General features: G+C 32.1%; 3 protein-coding genes and 1 pseudogene across 3 annotated transcripts; 2 read left to right on the top strand and 2 right to left on the bottom strand.

The window, feature by feature from the left end:
* The first annotated feature begins 298 nt into the window (after window positions 1–298).
* LOC139898685 (uncharacterized) lies at window positions 299–2,771 on the top strand. The gene is made up of 5 exons (XM_071881441.1): window positions 299–466; window positions 562–660; window positions 766–1,706; window positions 1,912–1,984; window positions 2,333–2,771. The coding sequence occupies exons 2-3, from the start codon at window positions 574–576 to the stop codon at window positions 1,606–1,608; spliced, it is 930 nt and encodes a 309-aa protein (XP_071737542.1). The 5' UTR covers window positions 299–466; window positions 562–573; the 3' UTR covers window positions 1,609–1,706; window positions 1,912–1,984; window positions 2,333–2,771.
* Window positions 2,772–3,054: 283 nt separating this feature from the next.
* LOC139902121 (dehydration-responsive element-binding protein 2E-like) lies at window positions 3,055–3,560 on the top strand (annotated as a pseudogene).
* LOC139898684 (adenylosuccinate synthetase 2, chloroplastic) lies at window positions 3,520–13,416 on the bottom strand. The gene is made up of 4 exons (XM_071881440.1): window positions 13,039–13,416; window positions 11,198–11,890; window positions 4,459–4,774; window positions 3,520–3,968 (listed from the first exon to the last, which is right to left on the bottom strand). Exons 1-4 carry the CDS (start codon window positions 13,360–13,362, stop codon window positions 3,802–3,804), a joined length of 1,500 nt encoding a protein of 499 aa, XP_071737541.1. The 5' UTR covers window positions 13,363–13,416; the 3' UTR covers window positions 3,520–3,801.
* A 1,786-nt stretch (window positions 13,417–15,202) lies between these two features.
* Window positions 15,203–23,456, bottom strand: LOC139898683 (uncharacterized). Its single transcript, XM_071881439.1, has 15 exons — window positions 23,319–23,456; window positions 22,000–22,433; window positions 21,812–21,905; window positions 21,523–21,709; window positions 21,038–21,296; window positions 20,727–20,942; window positions 18,992–19,078; window positions 18,448–18,582; window positions 18,232–18,345; window positions 17,583–17,830; window positions 16,824–16,904; window positions 16,494–16,725; window positions 16,089–16,187; window positions 15,774–15,959; window positions 15,203–15,638 (listed from the first exon to the last, which is right to left on the bottom strand). Exons 2-15 carry the CDS (start codon window positions 22,336–22,338, stop codon window positions 15,540–15,542), a joined length of 2,376 nt encoding a protein of 791 aa, XP_071737540.1. The 5' UTR covers window positions 22,339–22,433; window positions 23,319–23,456; the 3' UTR covers window positions 15,203–15,539.
* Between the last annotated feature and the right edge of the window lie 203 nt (window positions 23,457–23,659).

Genomic DNA, 23,659 nt, shown 5'->3' with positions numbered 1-23,659 from the left:
GTTGAGCAATCAATATTTGATTCTCTTTACACGAACTTGATATCATTTTCAAAGTTGAGTTTTTGCATTGACTGTCTGTTAAACAGTGATCTTCATGCCAACTGAGTCTTGTTCTGCAACAGACTTGGCATGGAGTTGGGTCATTCAATCTGTTGCACAATTTGATCAAGTAGATTCATCGACTTTAACTGGTATGTTTGAGTCTTCTTACTCTGTGTTATGTTCGTTTTAACAAATATTCTTAAATAATCATACTTTCGAGGTTTCAGATCTGGTGAAAAATGCCCCTGCAATCTTGGATGACGTGGGAAAGGATGCGAGGGAGACGGTCTCTTTGAGGATCTTAGAGAGCTTGTTTATTCATGAAACTGTAGCTACTGTTGGTATTGCTGGGTCCCACATTGGTAAGATCTCGTTTGATGTATCAGCGCATTGTGAAGACGTTTTGCACAAGATATTAGACAGGGTAATGTGGCTATATACGTGGCTATATATTAAAATAAATAAAGCAAAACTTTAAACTTTTCGTATGTTTTAATTCAATTTATAAAATTGTAACAGATATCTGGACCAATGACGGAGTTAGAAAGGCAGAAGTGGAATGTTCGTCCATTCATATCGCATAAAAGGACCTCTTTGCCTAAAAGTACTTTGCAAAAGGTGAGTTACATAATCTTTTTTCGTATACACAATTACACATACATAACCATTTACCAAAAAATAAACATTTTGGGTTTATTTACATTTTAAATCTTGATTAAACAGCTTAAGGAAGTACTTCTTGAGGGAAATCACCCGCAGCTTGCATCATTAAAAGAGATGAGTAATGTAGGAGGTGAAAATGTATTGAAAAATACAATCCTAAAAGAACATGAAATTTATAAAGAATCCCCTGTTATAGGCTTAGAGGGAAACACGTTAACAGATGACGTGGACCCTACACTATCAAAAAAACTTGAAGATACTTGTGGTAATGTTAATATTGATCTTGGTGAGGATGATAATGACATTCTACCAAATGTTTCAATTAGTGGGCCCTCTCGTAATGGAAAAAATCCCATTGAAAATGGTAGTCAACTTGAAACAGGGACCGATAGTGAAAAATCTTATGATGAGGGGACTGATATTGCTTCAAAGAAAGAAGCTTTTTTGAGCTCTCAACAAACACTTAGTCAAGATTTCATGGCAACAATTGATTGCAGTGAGATTTATCTTTGTATGAAGTGTAACAAAGATGGTCAGTTATTGGTTTGTAGTTCTGATACTTGTCCGATTAGGGTTCACGAGAGGTGTGTAGGATCTGCTGCAAAGTTTGATGAAAATGGGAATTATTTCTGCCCGTTTTGTGCGTATTCTCATGCAATATCCAAGTATCTTGAAGTTAAGAAAAAGGCTTCTTTGGCTAGGAAAAATGTACAAGCGTTTTTAAGCTCGGGGATCAAAGACAAACCAGAGGTGTATTCTGAAAAAGAAGCTTGCTTGGATAACAATGAATTAAGCCCAACTAGAGACGTGGGCCCGAGCCCAAAGAAGGACAAAGTAAGTAGCAATGAGGATACGATGATGAGAAGTAAAGATCATTGTGTGCCAGCTGGCTCACCTCATTGACCAATACGCATGCGAAAGAGACAGCTCTGCGAAAAAGAAAGCCCTGTGTACTCTGCGTCTCATCGTTCAAAACGATCCATTAAAAGCGAGCGACAGTAGTAAGTTCTTCACTGTGGATAGTTACTCGAATTTTCCCACTAAAAAATCAGTCAAAAATCTTTTTTTTTTTTTTTTTTTTTTCTTTGACATATTTTTCTCGTACCGTGTTACTAATAATATTTAGTTTTTTTTTTTTTTTTTTTTTTCCCCTGGAATTTGATTGTGATGAACTGATCATTGATTAGCATACATTTCAAATTGTAGCATAATACCGAATGTTAATTTAGCGCGACGAAAGAACCTTCCATGGTCAAAATCAGAAGAGGATGTACTACAGGTATTCACTCTCTAGTCTTTTATCTAATTTTTGATTCTTTTTTCACATTTATATCGATCGGTAATCAAATTATTTGTTTGATGTATAAAAAATTTGTTCAAGTATTTTTGACCCATTATGAGTAAAGTATTTTTGTAAATCGTTCTATTGTAAAAATTGGATGATAGTCTTCTCAAACGTATTTGAAATGTCAAATTATGTGTAGATGCTAATGAGAAAGTGTTATCTTTTTGGGTGCATGATCCTGTTCATTTGGCCCATTACCTAACCTGCCCATTTGACACTTATAATTCAATCAGTTACAAGCAGAGATTTAGTTGATGTGAAATTATGATTGATTATTTTCAGGAAGGTGTGCAAAAGTTTCCAGCTACCAATAGGAAAGGAATACCATGGAAAGAGATTTTACATTTCGGACACGATGTTTTCGATAAAAGTCGTACAACAATTGACTTAAAAGATAAATGGAGAAACTTGTGCAAAAGAAGTCCATCTTCTAATAAAATAAAACTGTAATATTTCAAAGTTTTATATTCCTATATATATGATTCTTTTGGTTTCTTTTATTGAATGTCAGCCTTGTTCGAAACTAGGTATGGAATGATAATCCGGATTGATTCCTGAATCGTCTGAACACTCTCTCTATAAAGTGTTTCGACCCAAAAATTGCTGAAGTTCATGAAATCTTGGATAATTCATGAACGACAATTTGTGTTTTTGTTGATGAAATCACAAAGATATTAGAGTATTATATGTATTGTTGTTTTTGTATATTTCAAATGGAAGAAACTTGCCAATTGAAATTTGGTTAATACTTGATACCAACAAAAATAGGTACAATAGTACTTATTTTGGGCTTTTGAAGTGGGTGTACACTACACACTACTAATACATGGTAACATGGGCTTCGAAAACATGATCGCATTTTAATCCCCAAAAAGCTCTCTCTCTCTCTCTCTCTCTCTCTCTCTCTCTCTCTCTCTCTCTCTCTCTCTCTCTTTTTTACATAATCCCGCGCCCATTCACACTTGACTCACCACTATCTCCTACTTCTCAATTTAAAAAACACTATGGGCAACAGCCCTAGAACCGCAGCCTGATTCTAGCCATGGAAGGAAAGGTCTCACTTGAAGCAAAGACGGCCCACATAACACAGCTTGTGAGTATCATGGTGTTCAGCCAAATGGGTTGCTGAAATCCGTGAGCCCAGTAAACGACCACGTTTATGTTTATGGTTGAGCTCTTTTGCAACTGCCAAAGAAGCTGCAATTACTTGCGATAAAGCTGCTAGACTACTTTATGGTCCTGATGCTTAACTCAACTTACCCCATCTTCAATCTAACTTCAAACCTTTTGATAAATCACACAAGTGTACATGATTTTCTTTATGTAATCTTAATGCACAGCCAAAGTGATAATGTTATTCATTAAAGACTTCAAGAACTCACGAATCACCGTGTTGTTAACTCGAATAGTTCTATTATTAATCAGAACAAATTAGATCCAAGTTCAAGTTACTAATGAGAAAACTACCCATGTGAAAGATGCATTAAAAACCAGCAAATTGAAGAGTTGAAGACAAATGTTGGATTAAAAGCGGTCATTATTTTCTTTTTACCATAAAATGACATAACACCATAAGTATGGGTCAAGTAAATTACTTGATACATCTTTTATGAAATACATCCAACAATACAGAAGCGAAAGACCAACTTCATGATCCCGAATACACAACTTGTGCCCACAAATTGCTGTAACCTCACCAATAAATTTTAGGCAATAGATAGTTAACGCTACAAATCTGCATAACGTGATCATCATTTGTATATAAGAGCATCACGTCCGGGCCCTACACCAATGTAATGAATTGGCACGCCAACTAATTCTTCTATTCTTTCAACATAATGACGTGCAGTCTTCGGTAGATCAGAATAATTTCTAATAGATGAGACATCAGTCTTCCACCCGGGCATAGTTTCATATTCTACCTGAAACACACACAAGATATGCAAATGAAACCAATGTGTAACCTGCATTTAAACAATGTATAATCTCTAATTGAGTAAATAAAGAAAAAATTATCCAATTCAAAGAAAATAATTCCATAGGAACGGGATAATTTGGGTAGGGTTCTGGGTTCATTCAGTTGACCCAAAAGTTGTTTTTCATTCTTTTTTCTTCTAGCAGGAAAAAAAATATAATTTACCTTCTTAGCGAAACTTTTTTTAATTTACTACTATGACCCTTTAGACAAAATCATAGACCAATTCATAGGTAAAAGGATTAAAATTGCAAACTCTAAGTTTAAGTATGGTTGTTCAATCAGCATTTCAGTAATTTAGTTCGCACACAACATGAAAAATACTTTGACATCATTTCATTCCTTCATACCCTTATTATATATTTAAAATAAAAATATAAATAAATATGAAACTTAAGAAGAGAAGAGAAAAGAAAAGAAAAGGAAGCAGCACTTGCCTTTGACTGTTCAAGAACACGTAAATCACCAGGGAACGAATTAATGGGTGTACCATCCAAATGTTTGTAAGAAACGCCCAATTGAATTTCGGGAAGATCAGACAAAACATCAAGTTTGGTGAGATTTAGAGATGAAAATCCATTTATCTGACAAACGTATTTAAGAGCGACTATATCGAGCCAACCACATCTACGTGGACGACCGGTTGTTGTGCCAAATTCTTGACCAGAAAACCGCAAAAGGTCACCAGCTTTATCCAATAACTCTGTTGGAAAAGGGCCAGATCCAACTCTAGTAGTGTATGCCTTAACCTGTATCAAAAGGCAATAATAATTACTAAAGTGTATAACTTTAATTCTTGAAGGTTATGTTCTTTGGAACTATCATAAAACAAAGCTGAAAGGTTAAAAAAAATCATAATATCATAGGCTTACTACCATTTTCATCAAAACATTCATGAGAATACAAATCTAGAAGAAGAAAAAAAACTAAGACTTTGTCCGATAAAACTGGATGATTTAGCGATGAATAAAGTTGATCTGAATGACAATAAACTATTTGATAATCAATTTAAATAAACAATATAAATGATGTCAATTTACTTTATTATCGCATTAATTTAAAAAACAACAGAGTTGTTTAATAAGTGTTCTTGATATAATTTTAAAGGGATACTACATAAAATTTGGGTGATAAATGGCTAAAAAGGTATTTCAACCATGAATGGTTCAGCACTGAATGTTGAACCATTCAACATCCTATGTCATTCGGGGTCAGAATATTCAATTAAAAGGTAATCAAACACACCTCAACTTAATTTCAATAGAAAATACCATCAATAATGAGATTTTCTCCAACAAGTGAAGTTCTCTTATGTGTAGCATGAATACTTGAGGTGGCAATTGGCATAATGAGTTGGTCAAAGGGATCAGGCATATTGGCATAAAACAGGCATATTGTGAGGGAAAAAAAATACTTTTTGTCCAAAAATTATTTATTAAAAATCGGTGAAATGCTATCTACAGATCATAATATAATATTTCAACATGATATAAAAACTTAATGTCTTGTAATACACTTTTTAAAACTTTCAACTCCTTACTTTTAAGCTTTCTATTATAATTTAGAATTGTTAACCCGTTAGAGATAAACAAAACCTAAATCAAACCATTCATAAATAAATGGGTCAGTAGCCACCTCCAAAGAATACAGAACTCGTGTGTGTGTATATATATATATATATATATATATATATATATATATATATATATATATATATATAACACCCTAAATAAATAATACAAGTTGTATAGAAAGACAATGTTCTACACAAACGGCACACAGACATTCACCCGTTAGTATATAGGTATTTTGCAGTGTACTATTGTACTTATTTAAGCCCTACATACATCAAGTATTTTTATACGTACATTTTGAACAAGCACTTTAATACTCCCTTTGTTCCAAAAGAAAATGTCCTAATTGGCCTTTTCAGGTCTTTCTATATCAAATTGACTTTAGATATTTTTGTTTGTATGATATAATATTTGATGAAAATAATATAAATGGATTGACTATTAAAATGTATTTTTCATTGGTATAACTTTCATAAAGTATTTAATAATACAAACAATACAATTAAAGGAGAAAGACTTTGAAAAGTCAAATGTGATCATTTTTATGGGACGGATGGAGTAATTTTTTTTATTAGACAACTCATCAACATAATATGATCTCAATACTTAATATCTAAACTCAAATAATAAAAGTTCTTGGTTTTTTCCAATTCCCCTTTACTCCGGGAGCTGTATTCTCTAGATTATTGACGCTTTCATTTTTCCTTTAAAGTACAAGTATGCTAGCACCATAGAACCACAAATAATCACCTTAGCCCATTTTTCCCCATCACGGTCATCCTTTCCACAGTAAATAAAAACCTGACCAAAAATATAATAACTAATACTCGTAATACATTTATATAACATCTATACATATAAACTTGATCATTACAAATGTATTGAAATTAGCACCATTATGAGATAACATCTATACAAATAACTAACATGCTCGCCATTATATTAATGTATTAAAATATTTACTACAATAATTATATTTAACAAAATAATGAAACATCTAAAAAACAAAAAGTCAACTATAATCTTGATAGTTGACTTTCCTATTTGAACTATGAAAGTAACATTAACCTAGAAAATTTCTTATCAATTTTCTTAGCAAAATACTCGGCAAACACAACGGGATTACTTATAAAAGGATCTTTTGGAGAGACATCTTAATTTTAAGTAAGATCTATATAATATCATGCAATGTTAATTATACCTATAACTATTAACGATTTCTGAATATATAGATCTCAAGTTGGCTCTCCTAAAAAAATTTCTATAAGTAATCTTGTTGTCTTTGCTGAATAGTTTGCTAAAAAAAATTGCTAACGAATTTCCTAGGTTAGTAGTTACTCCCATGGTTCAAATAGGAAGTTCAACTGTCAAGTTTATGATTGACTTTTTGTTATTCCAAATGCATAATTATTTTGGTAAAGATAGTTATTCTAGTAACTTTTTTGTAACAATCAAGTTTATATTATATATGTATAGATGTATATATGCTATATAAATGTATATTAATATTAATTATAATATTTAGTCTAGTCAGGATTTACTGTGAGAAGGTGGCCAAGATGGCCGTGATGGGGGATAAATGGGCTAAAGTGATTATTTGCGTTTGCAGTTCTATGGTGCTGACATACTTGTACTTTAAAGGGAAAAATGGAAGCGTTGATAACACACAGAGTGCAGCACCTGAGAGTAAAATGGAATTGGAAAGAACCAAGCACTTTTATTACCAAAAATTAGATATTCAGTATTGAGATCCTATTATGTTGCTAAATTGTTGATGAAATGTCTAATAGAAAAAATTATTAAACTGTTTGTTCATAATGTACGTATAAAATTAGCTTATGTATGTATAAATAAAAGCAGAAGTATTTAATATGCTACTGCTAAATACCTGTATACTAACGGGTGAATGTTCGTGTGACGATTTTGTGTTAAGGATCGTCATTTTATACAACTCATACTACTTATTTGGGGTGTTCTTTACTTTTTATAATATTAAATGTTTAATTCATATATATATATATATATATATATATATATATATATATATATATATATATATATATAATATTTCAAACATTAAGATCACATGAAAATATGAACATTTAAAAAAGACACTTTGTGATAACTGTTATTATTTTAGCGGGAAAACGCTCGAAAAAATAAATGATAACATGCATCATGAGTAATGTTTTAATTAGAGTTGTTTTTAAGGGTTTATAAATTAGGTTTTATAAATTACGGTTCAGAAATTAGGGTTTAAAAATTAGGGTTTAGGGTTTAGGGTTTAGATTGAATTTTTAACACGAACGGTTTAGAGTTTAGGATTACTAAACCCTAAACTCTAAATCGGCCTAATTTTTGAAGAAAAAAAATTCACATAAGGTGAAAAAAAAAACGATGATAAAATTTTAATTAAAACATCACTCAAGATGCATGTTATCATTTATTTCTTCGAGCGTTTTCCCGCCAAAATAATAAATTCAAATAAGGTGAAAAAAAAACGATGATAAAATTTTAATTAAAACATCACTCAAGATGCATGTTATCATTTATTTCTTCGAGCGTTTTCCCGCCAAAATAATAACATTCATCACAAAGTGTCTTTTTTAAATGTTCATATTTTCATGTGATCTTAATGTTCAAATTTTTTTTTTTTTAAATGAAAAACTAAAAATAAAAAATTTACTTCCCCCTTCCCCAAAATATATATATATATATATATATATATATATATATATATAGGGGCAGGATCAATGGGGAAGTAACCAATCGAAGGAAGCGAGGGGGAGCAAAAAAAAAAAAAAAAAATTTCGTTTTTTTTGGAATTTTTTTTTTTTCAGGCATCAAGATCACACGAAAATATGAACATTTAGAAAAGACACTTCATGATGAATGTTATTATTTAGGCGGGAAAACGATCGACAAAAATAACATTCAAGATAATATTGTTCGTGAAGAATGTTAACGTTTTTTTTTCTTCATGTTTTGTGAAGTAAAATTTAACCCGATTTAAAATTTAGGGTTTAGGGTTTGGGGTTTGGGTTTATGGAATAAACCCAAAACACCAAACCCTAAACCGTAAACCCTAAACCCTAAACTCTAAACCGTTCGTGTTAAAAACTCAATCTAAATCTTAAATCTAAACCCTAAATCTAAACCCTAAACCCTAAATTTCTAAACCCTAATATCTAAACCCTATAAACCCTAATATCTAAAGATTAATATCTAAAACCTCAACATACGCTCGAAAAACACGATAATTGTTATATATTAGTTCTTCGAGCGTTTTCCCGCCAAAATAAAAACATTCATCACAAAGTGTCTTTATTAAATGTTCATATTTTCATCCAATCTATAATGTTCGTGAACAAAGTTTTTTCAAAAAACGAAAAAAAAAAAAAAAGATTTTGCTTCCCCCCGCTTCCCCCGATTGGTTACTTCCCTCTTGATCCTACCACTATATATATATATATATATATATATATATATATATATATATATATATATATATATATATATATATAGCACTAAGTACCCCTTTGGGGATAAGAGATAAGCAAATTATTTTTTTTTAATCTTCAAAATTAGAGTTGAATTAAAAAAAAAATCTCAGATTAGTATTCATTGTGTAGATTCAGAGAAAAAAAAAAAAAAGTTTTTTACAACCTTGGTATCATACATCTATGTATGATATGAGGTTATCATACATATACATCTGATGTATGATAACCAAAACTAATGAGAAAATAACCAATGACTTCTCTTCCTGTAGGTGGAGAATCCTTTCTTGACTCGTGGTTAGAGAAACGACTTCTCTTTTATTTTCGGGTACAGGAAAGATTGTCTACATCTCACCTCCCACATACCTACCAGGTGAATTGGGTATTGTTGTTGCTGATGAAAAACAATGTTCAGGGTTTTACAATTAGGGTTTAGAAATTAGGGTTTAGATTTTAAGATTTAAGGTTTAGATCGAGTTTATAACAAAAATGGTTTAGAGTTTAGGGTTTGGGGACTAAACCCAAAACACTAGACCCAAAACACTAGACCCTAAACTTTAAATCGGGCTGAATGTTTTTAAAAAAATTACTCACGGTAGCTTATCATACATCATAGCTTTTGTAAAAAAAAAAAAAAAAAAAAAAAATATTGATTTTTTTTTCTGAATCTAAATAATGAATACTAACCCCAGAAATTAAAAAATCTAACCTCTAATTTTAAAGATACAAAAAAAAAAAAAAAAAGATTATTCCCTTATCCCCAAAAGGGTACTTATCTTTTGATCTCTCCCATCCCATGTGTGTGTGTGTGTGTGTGTATATATATATATATATATATATATATACACACACACACATGGGAGGATTCAGAGGGAAGTGACAAGTTGGGGGAAGGGGGAAGTAACTTTTTTTCCTTTACAAACATTAAGATCACGTGAAAATATGAACATTCAAAAAAGACACTTTGTGAAATATATTATTATTTTGACGAGAAAACGCTCGAAGAAATAACATATAACATTCATCGTGATGAATGTTATTATTCGAGCGTTTTTTTTTAGAGTTTAAAAATTAGAGTTTAGAAATTAGCGTTCAGAAATTAGAGTTTAGAAATTAGGGTTTTGGGTTTTTACTTAGGGTTTTGATTGAGTTTTTAACACGAACAGTTTAGAGTTTAGGGTTAGGGACTAAACCCAATGCACTAAACCTTAAACCCCAACTCTAAATCGGGCTAAATTTTGAAAGTAAAAAACTTCACATAAGATGAAAAACAACGCTCGAAGAATAACATTAATCACGATAAATGTTATCAAGAATAACATTTATCGATGAATGTTATTTCTTCGAACGTTTTCTTGTCAGAATAATAACATTTATCACAAATTGTCCTTTTTTAATTGTTCATATTTTCACCTAATCTTAATGTTTTTTAATGTTTGTGGGCTCTATTTTATATATTTAATTCTACAGCTCCAATTTAAAAAATAAAAATATCTGGGAATAGTATTCATTGTGTAGATTCAGAAAGAAAAAAAAAAGTTAATTTTTTTTTTTTAATTTTGAAAGTAGCTTATCCTACATCTGATGTATGTTAACCTGTTTTGAGTTTTTTTTTTTTTTTTTAATTTAGCTCGATTTAGAGTTTAGGTGTTAGGGTTTAGTGTTTTGGGTTTAGTCCTTAAACCCAAAACCCTAAACCCTATACCCTAAACTCTAAACCATTCGTATTAAAAACTCATTCTAAACCCTAAATCTAAACCCTAAACCCTAATTTCTAAACTCTAAATACTGTTTTTCATTGATCAAAAGTCATTTTTTCTCTGTTTTTTTTGTTATCATGCATCTGGTGTGTGAAAAGATGTTAACACATCAGACATCATATGTAAGTTAACAAGCCAGTTAAAAAAAAAATTATTATTTTTCTGAATCTACACAATGAAAATTGATACCAGAATATTTAATTTTTTTTTTTTAGAAAATCAAATATATGAAAAACTTATCCCCTTATCCCCACCCCCCCCCCCCTTCTCTAGCGCTGGATCTTCTCCCTATATATATATATATATATATATATATATATATATAGAAAGTACAGTACCACTCCAATAATATCACCGAGGGCTCGCGGAGCAATCCCTAGGCCTGTGCATATTCCACCAGCAGATGGACTAGAAGAAGTAACAAAAGGGTACGTCCCAAAATCAATATCCAACATAGTTGCTTGACCACCTTCAACTAAAATCTTCTTTTTCTGTAATATAGATTCATTCATAAAATGAACCGTATCACAAATAAACGGTTCCAACCTCTCAGCAAACCTTTTATACTTCTCAACTTCTTCCCGAAGCATATCAGGTGTATATTTAAAATCCTTAAATCTCGAAGCTGCGTCTGATAATAAAAGATCAAGCTTTTGAGGAAAAGTATCCATATGCCTTAAATCGCTTACTCTTATACCATTTCTAATAACCTTACTAGAATAACATGGCCCAATTCCTCTTTTTGTGGTCCCAATAAACGATTTGGCTAATTCTGCTTCCCTAAGACCATCAATTTCTTGATGGAAATCAAATAGTAAATGTGCACGATCTGAAACTAAAATCCTTCCTTTGCAGGTAACTCCGTTAGATTCAAGACCGTCAATTTCTTTAAAAAAACCGGGAAGATGGATTACAACTCCGTTTCCAACAACACACATAGTTTCCTCATTAAGTATCCCTGATGGCACAAGATGAAGTGAAAATTTCTTGCCTTCCGAATTGTAGATTGTGTGCCCAGCGTTTGCTCCACCCTGAAACGAAAAAAAAAAAAAAAAAAAAAAGTTAAAGAAGGGAAATAAATGAACTTTGGCTAATATGTACACAAAACAAAATTGAAACTAATCCGAAATGGAATAACCTAACCCGGAACCAACATAAAACATCGCATTCAAAAGTAGACAAACTTGATAGCAAAATTGCAACTGTATTGATACTTAATTGCCCTACCTTTACCCCCAACCTACTACAGATTACTTATACATAGTTGCCTATCTGCAACTTTTTGTTTATAAATTGCATTCATGAGGGACACAACTCCTTATTTACAACAAAACTACTGAAAACTACCAATTGAATCATGTTCATATACTGATATACCTATACCTGAGCGATAGAAGATTATAATACTAAAAAACATATAATAAACTTTATTTACAAATCCAGGGTGAAATTATAGGGTCTGCTTGCTAAAAACTTCCATTTATTTATAAGTTTACTCACAAGTATCGACTCTAGAGCGACCACCACCATTAACTAGGGGCTTGTAGCTCATGTAGTAGTGGTCTGCCTCTCTTAGTGAGAGGTTAGGAGTTCGACTCCCGTGGGGTGTAGCATTGCACACAAGGTTGCCTCTTTACCCTTGAATTCCACCCAAGGGTCTTCTGCACATCGCGGGGGCAGTGGGGGTGGGGGGTTTACCGCCCATGCCCTCGGATTGGGCCGGGTTTCCTTCTGGGCAGTAGTTGGGACGGATTATGCAACTGCGGGATATGAACGCGTGGGTGGTTAAGTCCCGCTGAGTGATCACGTACTATTGTTCATAAAAAAAAAAAAAAAAAAAAAAAAAAAAAAAAAAAAGAAGCTAGTGGCTACAATTTCCGAAGACAATTAATTAATTAATCGATTAAATACCTATTGTACCTTTACAATCAGTTCCATTTTCCACTAATGTTAAATTACTATACCTTTTCTTATATGTATACCATAAATTTATCATTTATTCAAATAAAATCTTCTAACATTTGTCATGCAGTTTATTAATCTAGCCCAGGTCATAAACAGGTCGAAGCTAGCATTTAGGGTTCAACCATTTTACATGCCAGAGTTGACTATAAATAATTTCATAAAACTTATTAAATATATAAGAAAATAATAATAATAATTGAAGTGCAAAGTATACCTGACAACGAGCAACAACATCAAAATGTTTAGCTAAGATATCAACCAGTTTCCCTTTACCTTCATCACCCCACTGACACCCTAGAACACCTGATACTTGACTCAATTCTCCGATTCGACTCGGTAACTCAGTTGCCGATTGTTGTACGGCAACCGGCGGAGATGATGCTGCTGAACATGTAATTAGACCGGATTTTTTGGTGGTGTAATTGTGAAGTGAAATGCCAGGTAAAGTAGTGACGCCATTAAAGGAGGTCCTGCGTGAAGCAGAGTCGTTGTTGATAATGCTAGGGTTTGTGTGTAATTGGATTGAGGTTAAGTTCATGACTAACTCGCTGTAATGTTATTGAATTGATGTTGAGGGTGCGCAGCCAGAGGATTATAAACTATTTCCTGTATAAAGTTACATTTCAGTTTTCATTTTATTTTATTAGTGTATTAAAATTAAATAAATTAGAATTAGAATACAATTAAACTTTAATTTTAATTTAATAAATTAACAATTTATTTTATAATTTAATTTAATACAAATTTTAATTTTACAATAAGTTTTTTTTTCTTTGGCTAAAAATAGAAAATAAATGTATTAAGAAGAGAAACTTATCATGATAATGATGATAAGCATCAACCAAATTATAGAACTTAAAAAAAAAAAAAAAATACAAAATAATCACGAAACCAACAAAACTCTAAGCAATCAGCTATAACAAGTGGTAAATTAGTAAGGATAAGGGGCATCTGATCTCATCAATGACTTTGAAATTTTTAGTGTAAAAATTTTGAATTTTTTAATTTTGTCGTCGGTTATTTTTTTTTTCTCAAAAATTTTCATATTTTACCGCTAAATCATCCATATTTTTTCCTAAAAGTCTCTATATCTTGTTAAAAAAACTTCCATATTTTACCCAAAAACCAACATATTTTGCTCAAAAATTTTACTACGCTTTTAAAATTTATTTACTCCGGTGAAAAAAGTTTATGTTTACGCCACTGCCTATAAAGTTCACAATAGAAACAAACCGGAACAATTCTTAAGGATTATCAAAATGCATTGAGAAAAATGTGTGAACGTACCTTGACACTACACCTTACTCATCTTGGCACATTTAAAACAATATATCCATGTTTATAAGCTTTGTGAACTACACTTTCATGAAAAAAGAACATGAGATTTAAATGAATGATCATCATAAATTCATGCATCCCAACTCCTTATCATTCATTTCTTGACTACTGCACCTTTAACCCAAACCAAAAAACATGAAGACAACACATTCGAACTAAAATTGAACCCAATGGTGCACCATAAAGACATGAAGACAACACATTCCCACATCATACATTTTGAACCTTCAAGATGGAGAGCATTCACATTAACAATAAGAACTTTGATCATAAGAAGCTAATATTAAATAAAATAGAGTAAGGGGTTGTTTACATATGGCTTAATGGGCTGGATTGAGCTATTGGATTATTCGGTCAAAAGTCCACGTTGTTTACTTTCAACTCTATAATTAACTTTAGCTGACTTAAAGACTTTCTGAGACTGTCCAAAAAGCTCACTACTATCCATATAGCTACTCCTATTTTCAAAACTACCCTTGTCATATCTTTGTATTTCTTTATGATAATTAACATCTTGTGAACCAATCATCAAACATAACCTCTACTTATGACTCCAACGACCACCACCACAGTTCCGACTACCACCACCATAATTCCGGCAACCACATCCACAGTTCCGACTACATGCAATCATGCAGGCTATAATAATTCATATGTCATTTTAGATTAAAAGCTACATGCCCATATCTGGCCTTGCACCTTTTTATTCTTGTAACTTATAATTATTTAATACGGTAAATTTTACCGGGACAATCCTCTTTGCCCGAGATATGAAATTGACCGTTGGTGAATAATCGGGCAAAATAATCAAGTATATGATCAGTATATCGTTCCCTTCCTTTTTGCTCTTTAGTTAAACAAGCATTGCATTGTCAAGTGATCTATGGATGTTAGTGAATAGTGTTCAGATTGGTTCGCAGTAGCCCAGTGGTGGAGGGTTACAACGCGGGCTGAGCTCCGGTTACTGACTGCTATTATACGTACTTATCATGACCAATGTAAATAAATATACATAATGTATTCACCATCAACTTGTCTTTTATCTTTTGTTCCTATTATATAAAACTCAAATCAAACTTCCCTTTGTCCATATGAATCCATATATACACATATACACGCATGGTAAACATAACCTGACCAAAAATGACCACATTCAAATAGTATCTACCAAAACAAATAAAAATGGCCTTTGCATTTACACAAAATTAAGACTCCTATATAGAAATAAACAAAACAAAACAAAACAAAACAAGACAAAAACCAAAAGAACCTGGAAAGGACATATATAATTTTACAATTTTGTGTCGCCCTGTTCCTATGATCCAAACAACGTACGGTTCCAAAGCTCATGTTCAATGAATATATATACGTTCTTCGCTATACTTTGAGTAAGCATTCGTCGGGTATACCCGTTTCATTTTTCAGGGTAGCGCTTTGTATTCTCCAAGGATCGTTATATACCTTGTAATGCAATATCTAGCAAAAAAAATAAAAATAAAATGATATAAATTCAAAGCGTTTAAGTATTCGTATTTTTTTTTTCTGAAACTTAGTAAAGGAGTATTGTTTTATCTCATTTTTCATCCTTTGTGGTGCAATATGAACGTATACCTGTATGAATGTTGAGAAAACATCATCATCGGTTAGCTCAGAAACCTTTTCAGCCCAATCTTTGATGTACTTAAATGTAGATTTTTGTCTTTCGGCCTCGAGCATAATAGAATCACGATAAAAGTATCTTTGCCAAATGTTCTTTACGTTCGACAACATGAATTCTACTTCCGTTTCATTGAACCCCTACATAAACAAACATTACTTCATATTATAATGGTTGAAAAAACGGGTCACGAGAAGTAGCAAATGGGTCATGTGTTTACATACTGTGCTAGTGTGACAAATGGTTTAATTTATGAATAGAGAATTTACCCGAAGGATGTTTATGAGGTTTGGTATTTCATCTTCACCGATTCGAACTGCAAAACTCTCGTAGTTTAGCACATTCTCCCAAGGCAAAAAGATCCCATCCTGAAAATGATATTTTGATTTAGGGAAATAAAAAAACGCAAAAAAATAAGGAATTTTCTAATGAGAGCCCTAAGGACGATCATTAGACGAGCATCATTTATTTGTACATTGAATATAACCACCCACTCCTTAATAATAACTACCTCCACCAACTCAATGTACCACTACTTGATTCATAAATATAATTGTTAATGACAGCCCTAAGGGCTAATGACATAATTAGCATTACTAATATTTTTTTTTTAATTGTATTGTAAACTTGCACATTAAAATAAAAAAAAAAAAAAATAAGGTAGAGGTAATAACCTGAATAACAACAGGAATACAACCTTGCAAAATACTATCTTCCATTCTACCACTCCATCCATCGCCCGGCATAACTCCGCAAAATACAGAACTCGCCAATTCCTCGTGATAACTTTCTGTTCGATGCGAGACCACAACCACATCTTCTGCATGTTGTTTCCCTAGCTTCCCGATTTTGTTTGGAGACGATCCAAATTCTTCTGCTAGTTTCTGCCTTATACCCATACTATATCTGCATGCGTGATGACATAAAACCATAATTTTTTTTTAAAAAAAAGGATAAAAGTTAGTTTGACCAAGTCAACTACGTATATTCGTTAATTCTCTTACGAAGGTTCAGGGCGTCCGTGTTCATAAACTGGTCCCAAGTTTCCATTGAAGTAAAACAATGTTCTCCGTTCCTCACGAGGCCTACACGGATGGAATTACAGTTAGCGAATTACGTTTTTACCCTCGGTGTACACTACCCTGTACTGTGCCATTAGAATATATGGGAATTTTTTCACATAAATAACTGCAACTAACGAAAAACAGTTTGCAAAGGGTGTTTGGCTATTAGTAAATATTAACTCGATAATGAACATAAGCCTCAAAAGTTTTGATTCAAAATCAATGTTACCATATTGTATCAATCATAAACAAGCAAAAAAGTTATTTTAATATAAGTTTCGCAAAGGGAAACTAGTAGAGGTGGCAATGTCAACCCATACACTTACGGAAAAAAGGTGGCGTTTTAACTTCTCTGACTGTTAAAATTAAAAATAAAAAAATAAAATTTTAAAAATAAAATTAAAAGTATGGGGCAACCGGAACGAGTTGAAAGTTATCTGAAGCTTCTAAAATCCATAAAATCTCATAAATCATTATTCAAGATCCATAATATTATTAAATAATCGAATCGAATATTACTAATCATGTCTTGCAAGTAGTACTTAAAAATTAAAAAGCGATTTTAGTAAATGCTTCATGACATGAAACTTCGATCGTGGCACAACCCATTCAATAACCCACCTACTTTGTCACCTATTAATATTATGCATGTATATAGATAAATCATTAAATAATGAACACTTGTGCTCAAAAATGTACCTAGCCCAAAGCTTTAAGCTTAAGGAGGTGACGTCGGGCCGTTTCCACGCAGGAATCACGAGATCTTTTTGCGGGTCAAAACAAGAATGATTCCCTCTTCTATCTGAAGAGACTAGATCCCAGTTGTCGGCCCAATAAGCAGTTGTCGAATGGTTGTATTTCGAATTCGTATTACCCCAATGGACCAACATCATGCTGTTCCATATCTCCTTCGGGGCATAGCAAGCACCTTCGTCCCATGAAAATGACTGTTTTACCATATAAGACAAAAAGAGAAAAAAAAAACATAAATAAGGAAAATTGTAATCGACTTCTTTAGGCTTTTAAATGGTTTAGATAGCAACACTGTTGCAAAAATCGCTACTCAGGTAGTACTCGGTTGGTACTTTTTAGGGAGTACTCGGCAACTCGGGGAGTACTCGGATGCTGACCAAGTTTGACTTTGACCAATTTTGACCAAGTTTTGACTGTTTTTCCGAGTTAATCCCGAGTTTTGACCAATTTCCCAGTTTCCGAGTTTTGGCCAAGTTTGACCGTGTTTTGATCCAGTTTGAACAAGTTTGACCGAGTACTCCTGTTGCAAAAACCGAGTACTCGCCGAGTAATTTCGAGTCCTGCAAAAGTTGTTAGCCATCTACCGAAACCATACCCAAATGTGATCTCTTCCCGCTGATCGGTTCCAGTACGGGTAATTTTGAACAATATGGTCATGCGCCTTTTTATAATAATCAAGGGTGAAAGAGCTTCTTAGACCCCTATGTTCCTGAAAAGGTTAAAAAATACAAACACTTAAATATACACACAAACAGCAACACTTTTTCTAAGTTACTACGGAGTATAAGAAATGGTTTTAGCATGCACATACCTCCATGCTCAAGTGCGGTGCATCATCAGCACGAGTTATGATACATGAATCAAGAACTGGCACGAAATAATAGTCTGCTTCGTCACCATTTAAAGTCCGATGTGGGCTGGCTAACATGCTTTCGTACATTGCCATCTATAAAAGCAGAGAGTAACATAAAGTGGCTTAAATTCAATTTTAATATCCCAAAATTTAACTTAAATGTTTTACTTATCTGTTTGGATTTGCATTTTGTAACTATTTATCATTTCAACTTAAAATAACAACAATCAGTGTTTACCATTCAGATAATCAGTTTTATATCCTCCAAAACAAAACAAGTAAAATAAAATGGCGTCTAAGACCAAAGTTTTACCATTTTACTGAAATATGTCTGTCATTTCTTGCAATAAATCTCCTTTTTGGTAATTTTTTATTAAATTTTTTAAGAATTTGATTATTATAACTTCAGACAGCACTTATAGCACTAAGCGCTTCCGTCTTATTTAGATAATAATCATATTCTGATTATTTATTTATATGATATCATAGAATTCGCTGATACCTGAGAACCATATAGTTGATCTGTCCATAAAGTAGCATTGTCCGGGTCATATATCCTATTTACACATTCGAACTTAAAATGACGACCCTGCAACCCGACAATATACAAACTTTAATATTTAATACTAGTGAAATGACCCGTGAAATCACGGGTTTGTTTAAACGAAATAGTTTAATGATATGTTTTAAGTATTAAGTGAATGTAAATGCTAAAGTCATTTAGTTTAATGACCCGTAGAACCACAGATTCCGACTAAGAAATTTGGTCAGAATAAATGAACTACATTGATTCTCCCACCACCTTGTTCCAATTTTCATCACAATTATTATTTTTTTGTCATAAAAGCTAGTACATTACAACATTTTATTGAGACATGTATTTCGCATATATATGTAACGGAATTAATCCCGTAAAGATGACCCAGTTTTACGGAGTAATAAAGTTTGCTCTAAAATTAAGTATTTATATTTTTAATAATAATTATTAGTAATAACAAATGCCTCTTTAATTTTATTTTTTTTAAAACTAAAATACAATTATTATATGAAGGCTGTACAATATGCTTCAAAGTTCATACGTGTGTTCATGAGGTGTTTTTTCATAAAGTTGTATATAATGTTTCAAATATTGTACATATGGTCATGGAGGTGTTTTACCAAAAGGTTGTACATATTGCTTCAAATATTGTACCTATGGTCATGGGAGTATTTTATCATAAAGTTGTACATAATGCTTCATATATTAATTGACAATTAACATGTTAATAATTATATTTAAAATAATTAATTATTTTAATGACATGTTAGTTACTATAAATACAATTTTTTTAATTATAAAGTATTTAGAATTATTGACATCATCTAAGTGACCTAGATTTTTTTCTAAAAATTTTTGTCATAAAAGCTATTAATTTTTTCATAAAATACTATTAATTTTTGTCATAAAATACTATTAATTTTTTCTAAAAATTAATAGTATTTAGAATTAATGACACAACCTTATTCCAATTTTCATCACAATTATTATTTTTTTGTCATAAAAGCTAGTACATTACAACATTTTATTGAGACATGTATTTCGCATATATATGTAACGGAATTAATCCCGTAAAGATGACCCAGTTAATAATAATACGGAGTAATAAAGTTTGCTCTAAAATTAAGTATTTATATTTTTAATAATAATTATTAGTAATAACAAATGCCTCTTTAATTTTATTTTTTTTAAAACTAAAATACAATTATTATATGAAGGCTGTACAATATGCTTCAAAGTTTATACGTGTGTTCATGATGTGTTTTTTCATAAAGTTGTATATAATGTTTCAAATATTGTACATATGGTCATGGAGGTGTTTTACCAAAAGGTTGTACATATTGCTTCAAATATTGTACCTATGGTCATGGGAGTATTTTATCATAAAGTTGTACATAATGCTTCATATATTAATTGACAATTAACATGTTAATAATTATAATTAAAATAATTAATTATTTTAATGACATGTTAGTTACTATAAATACAATTTTTTTAATTATAAAGTATTTAGAATTAATGACATCATCTAAGTGACCTAGATTTTTTTCTTTTTATTTTTAATTTTTTCTTAACAAAGCAATTAGTCTAATAATGACATCATCATTTTAGCATTTTAATAGAAACTATAGATAATAAAGAAAACAGAGAAAATAGCGTATACACATACAGCTTAGCGTAACTGCGTAAGCATTCTAACCTCAAGTAGGAGACTGTTAAACTCTGGGGGCAAATCATATACATAAATAAAGGGCCGTTTCTTTTCAACTACCGCATTTAACTCGATAATATTCCCGGCAACCGGTCCGTCGTCAGGAATACTAACCCGAGCGGGACGCAGCCACTTTGGCCAATCGCGAATCGAAGAATGAATCGACGGGATGCTACAATCCACTCCGTACCATCCATTTTCACACTGCATAAAAACAAGTTTGGTTAAATATTCGAATCATACGGTTTTATTCAGTAATCTATGGTTGAAAATAAGTCGAGATTTATATAGAAACGTACCTGGCAGAACCCACCACGACAATGTCCTTGACCCGAGCATTGGTTAATGCAAGTACTTAACACGGGTATCTCACAAAACTGCCCAAAAACACCATCATATTTGCAATCACACTCTTCTTTAAATTTCGCCTTTGAATAATATGCGTCAACTGGGTCAACATTACACCAGCCATGCACACTAGTGTTTGTTGAGTAAATATTCTCATGGTCAGCTTTTGACCAATCGACATCTTTCGGGCCACCAGGTTCGGAAGGTAATCTGGGTTGAATTTAAAAAAAAAAATAATACTGGTTTAGCTTAAAAAGCTATTTAGAAGTTTGTATGAATGTGAAATACACTTTATGCCATTTTCAACCCATTTGACCCGTTTTCCATAAAGTTAATTTTTTTCATCTCTATTAAAGATAAAATAAAACCCAAATCTTCATAAGCAAACGGGTCAAACCGAAATTGCATTTGGTGGATACAAGAAATCTAAACTTACATTACTTGAAACCCACATGCCTCAGCAACAGGCCGATTCGGGTACTTCGTTCCTTCACCACAAAAACACATCGCTCGTGTTGTGTCGCAATGTGCAGAACAGATCGAAACAACCCATCGTCCATACGGTAGATCCTCAGTTGCAGGATAATTACAGCTAAATTCTTGTCTTTCTGAGCATCCGTCTCCTGTTTCGCCATTACAAAATCTAAATCCATTAGACCATTACAAAAACCCGCCCGTTTCGCCACCACCGTAATTACAAGATTAAATATTGAAACAGTACTAACCATTGTATCCATGAAAGCATCGGCATTTACCAAATTCATGATTACATACGCCTTGACCGCTACACTCGTCTTTACATTTCTTCCCACTAATTTGCTATCAACCGTGCCACAAACTATGAGCAACTATCGATTTTTATAAGCTAACGTAAATTTATATATCATAGAATTTAATTTAATTTAATTAATACCTCGTTGACTTTTATTGGGGTGGCAACTGAACTACAACCCGATAACCATCGTCCAATCTCATTCTTCCATGGTGCACCACGATAAACAACAGCGTTATGCAAGTCAGCTGGAAATCGAACAATTAAAGGCTGTTGATTACTTCGATAAATGTTGTTTTTTCCCGCATCAATCGTTCCGTTGACCGGTATACACGAGTCTTTGACTTGTTTATATCCAAAATACTCAAAAGAAGGCACAGCTGGAAACAAGAACAATTGAACTACTGAAACCAATGCTACTATTGAAACAACGGTTGCCACTAATGACCATGAACAATTCAACTTTTGAGCGAGGAACATCGTCCTACAATACTTCCGGATCTTGAATTTGAATCAACCAATTTGTTTAGTTGACCTTTTGAAAACTATCTTTGACCTTCTCAAATCTCCCTTTGCTGTCAATCAATAAGCTTTAAACAAATCAGATATAAAGAAAGCATTTTGATTGAAACCTTCACTATATAAATATCAATTGTATGGTTTTAGGTGGGTTCAAATGTATAATAATCAGAACCAGTCAACTTAAAACTTAGAAAGTCAACTACATACAGACCACAAATTCCCATTATTTTTATCAAATCTTTACAGTAATTCAAGAAGTTCACCATTTGACCTTAAAATGCAATCCCAGGTCAACTACATATACAAAATTTTAACTTCCTTTTGAACTGAAATTGTTAAAAGTTAAACAAGCAAAAATCATGTGCAGAATTCTACAAGAGGGCCCATTATTGTCCCATAAATCAAAATTCAAACTTAATAAATCCAAATGAATTAAATCAAGTTCATATGTTTGATTTGAAGAAGTCAAAATAAAAATTATGCAAATTAATAATCATTGTTCAAAGAGGAATAACACAGAAAAGCATAATTCACCTTTTAAACCCCATAATTAAATAATCATTATTCAAACCTTTAGAGTATACTAAATTGAATCTAACAAACAATGTTAACTAACTCCACTATAAACATATGATGATTAACAGTTATAGAAGTAAGAACATGAAACTGATTCAATAATTGTTAACCAAATACAACAAAAACTAGATAAATTCAGCTAACCCTTTTCATTTTCTTCCAAACCCATATAGAAAAACATAGATTTATCACAAAATTCTCAAAATTAGCTAAGTCAAATTAATCTTGAATTATAACATACTCCGTATTTCAGTAAGATGTACAAGAAATTTGCATTTAAGTTGGAATCTTATTGAAATTAAAGTTAAATTATTCAAATTTTAACTATCCCATTAACAAAATATGTTAATAGATCAACTTACCAGATGATGGGTTTGTATTTTCAAGTTTGAAGTGAAACCCAGAAAATAGAGAGAAACGACACCATAAAATGGTGAAAGACGACACGTTTTGTTAACGATGAAAATAGTTCTGCACTTCTATCTACTTCAACATTAATCTAAAAACGTCTGTAGGAAATTACTAAAATACCCCCTGAGATGATGGCTTAAGTGTTGATGGATGAAGATTTTATCAAATGGCATGACCCCCACTTACATGCAGGATCTCTATTATTTATTTTCAGATTTGAATTTTGTATCTAAGAAGTTGACCTCCTTTTACACTAGGACTAGGGTAAAAGGACTAGGACTTTGGGTACTTA

This window comes from Rutidosis leptorrhynchoides, chromosome 3 (genome assembly GCF_046630445.1).
Source record: "Rutidosis leptorrhynchoides isolate AG116_Rl617_1_P2 chromosome 3, CSIRO_AGI_Rlap_v1, whole genome shotgun sequence".
In the NCBI taxonomy this organism is placed as follows: Eukaryota; Viridiplantae; Streptophyta; class Magnoliopsida; order Asterales; family Asteraceae; genus Rutidosis; species Rutidosis leptorrhynchoides.
The sequence above is the reverse complement of the archived record's forward strand: the minus strand, read 5'-3'. Positions and strand labels throughout refer to the sequence as shown.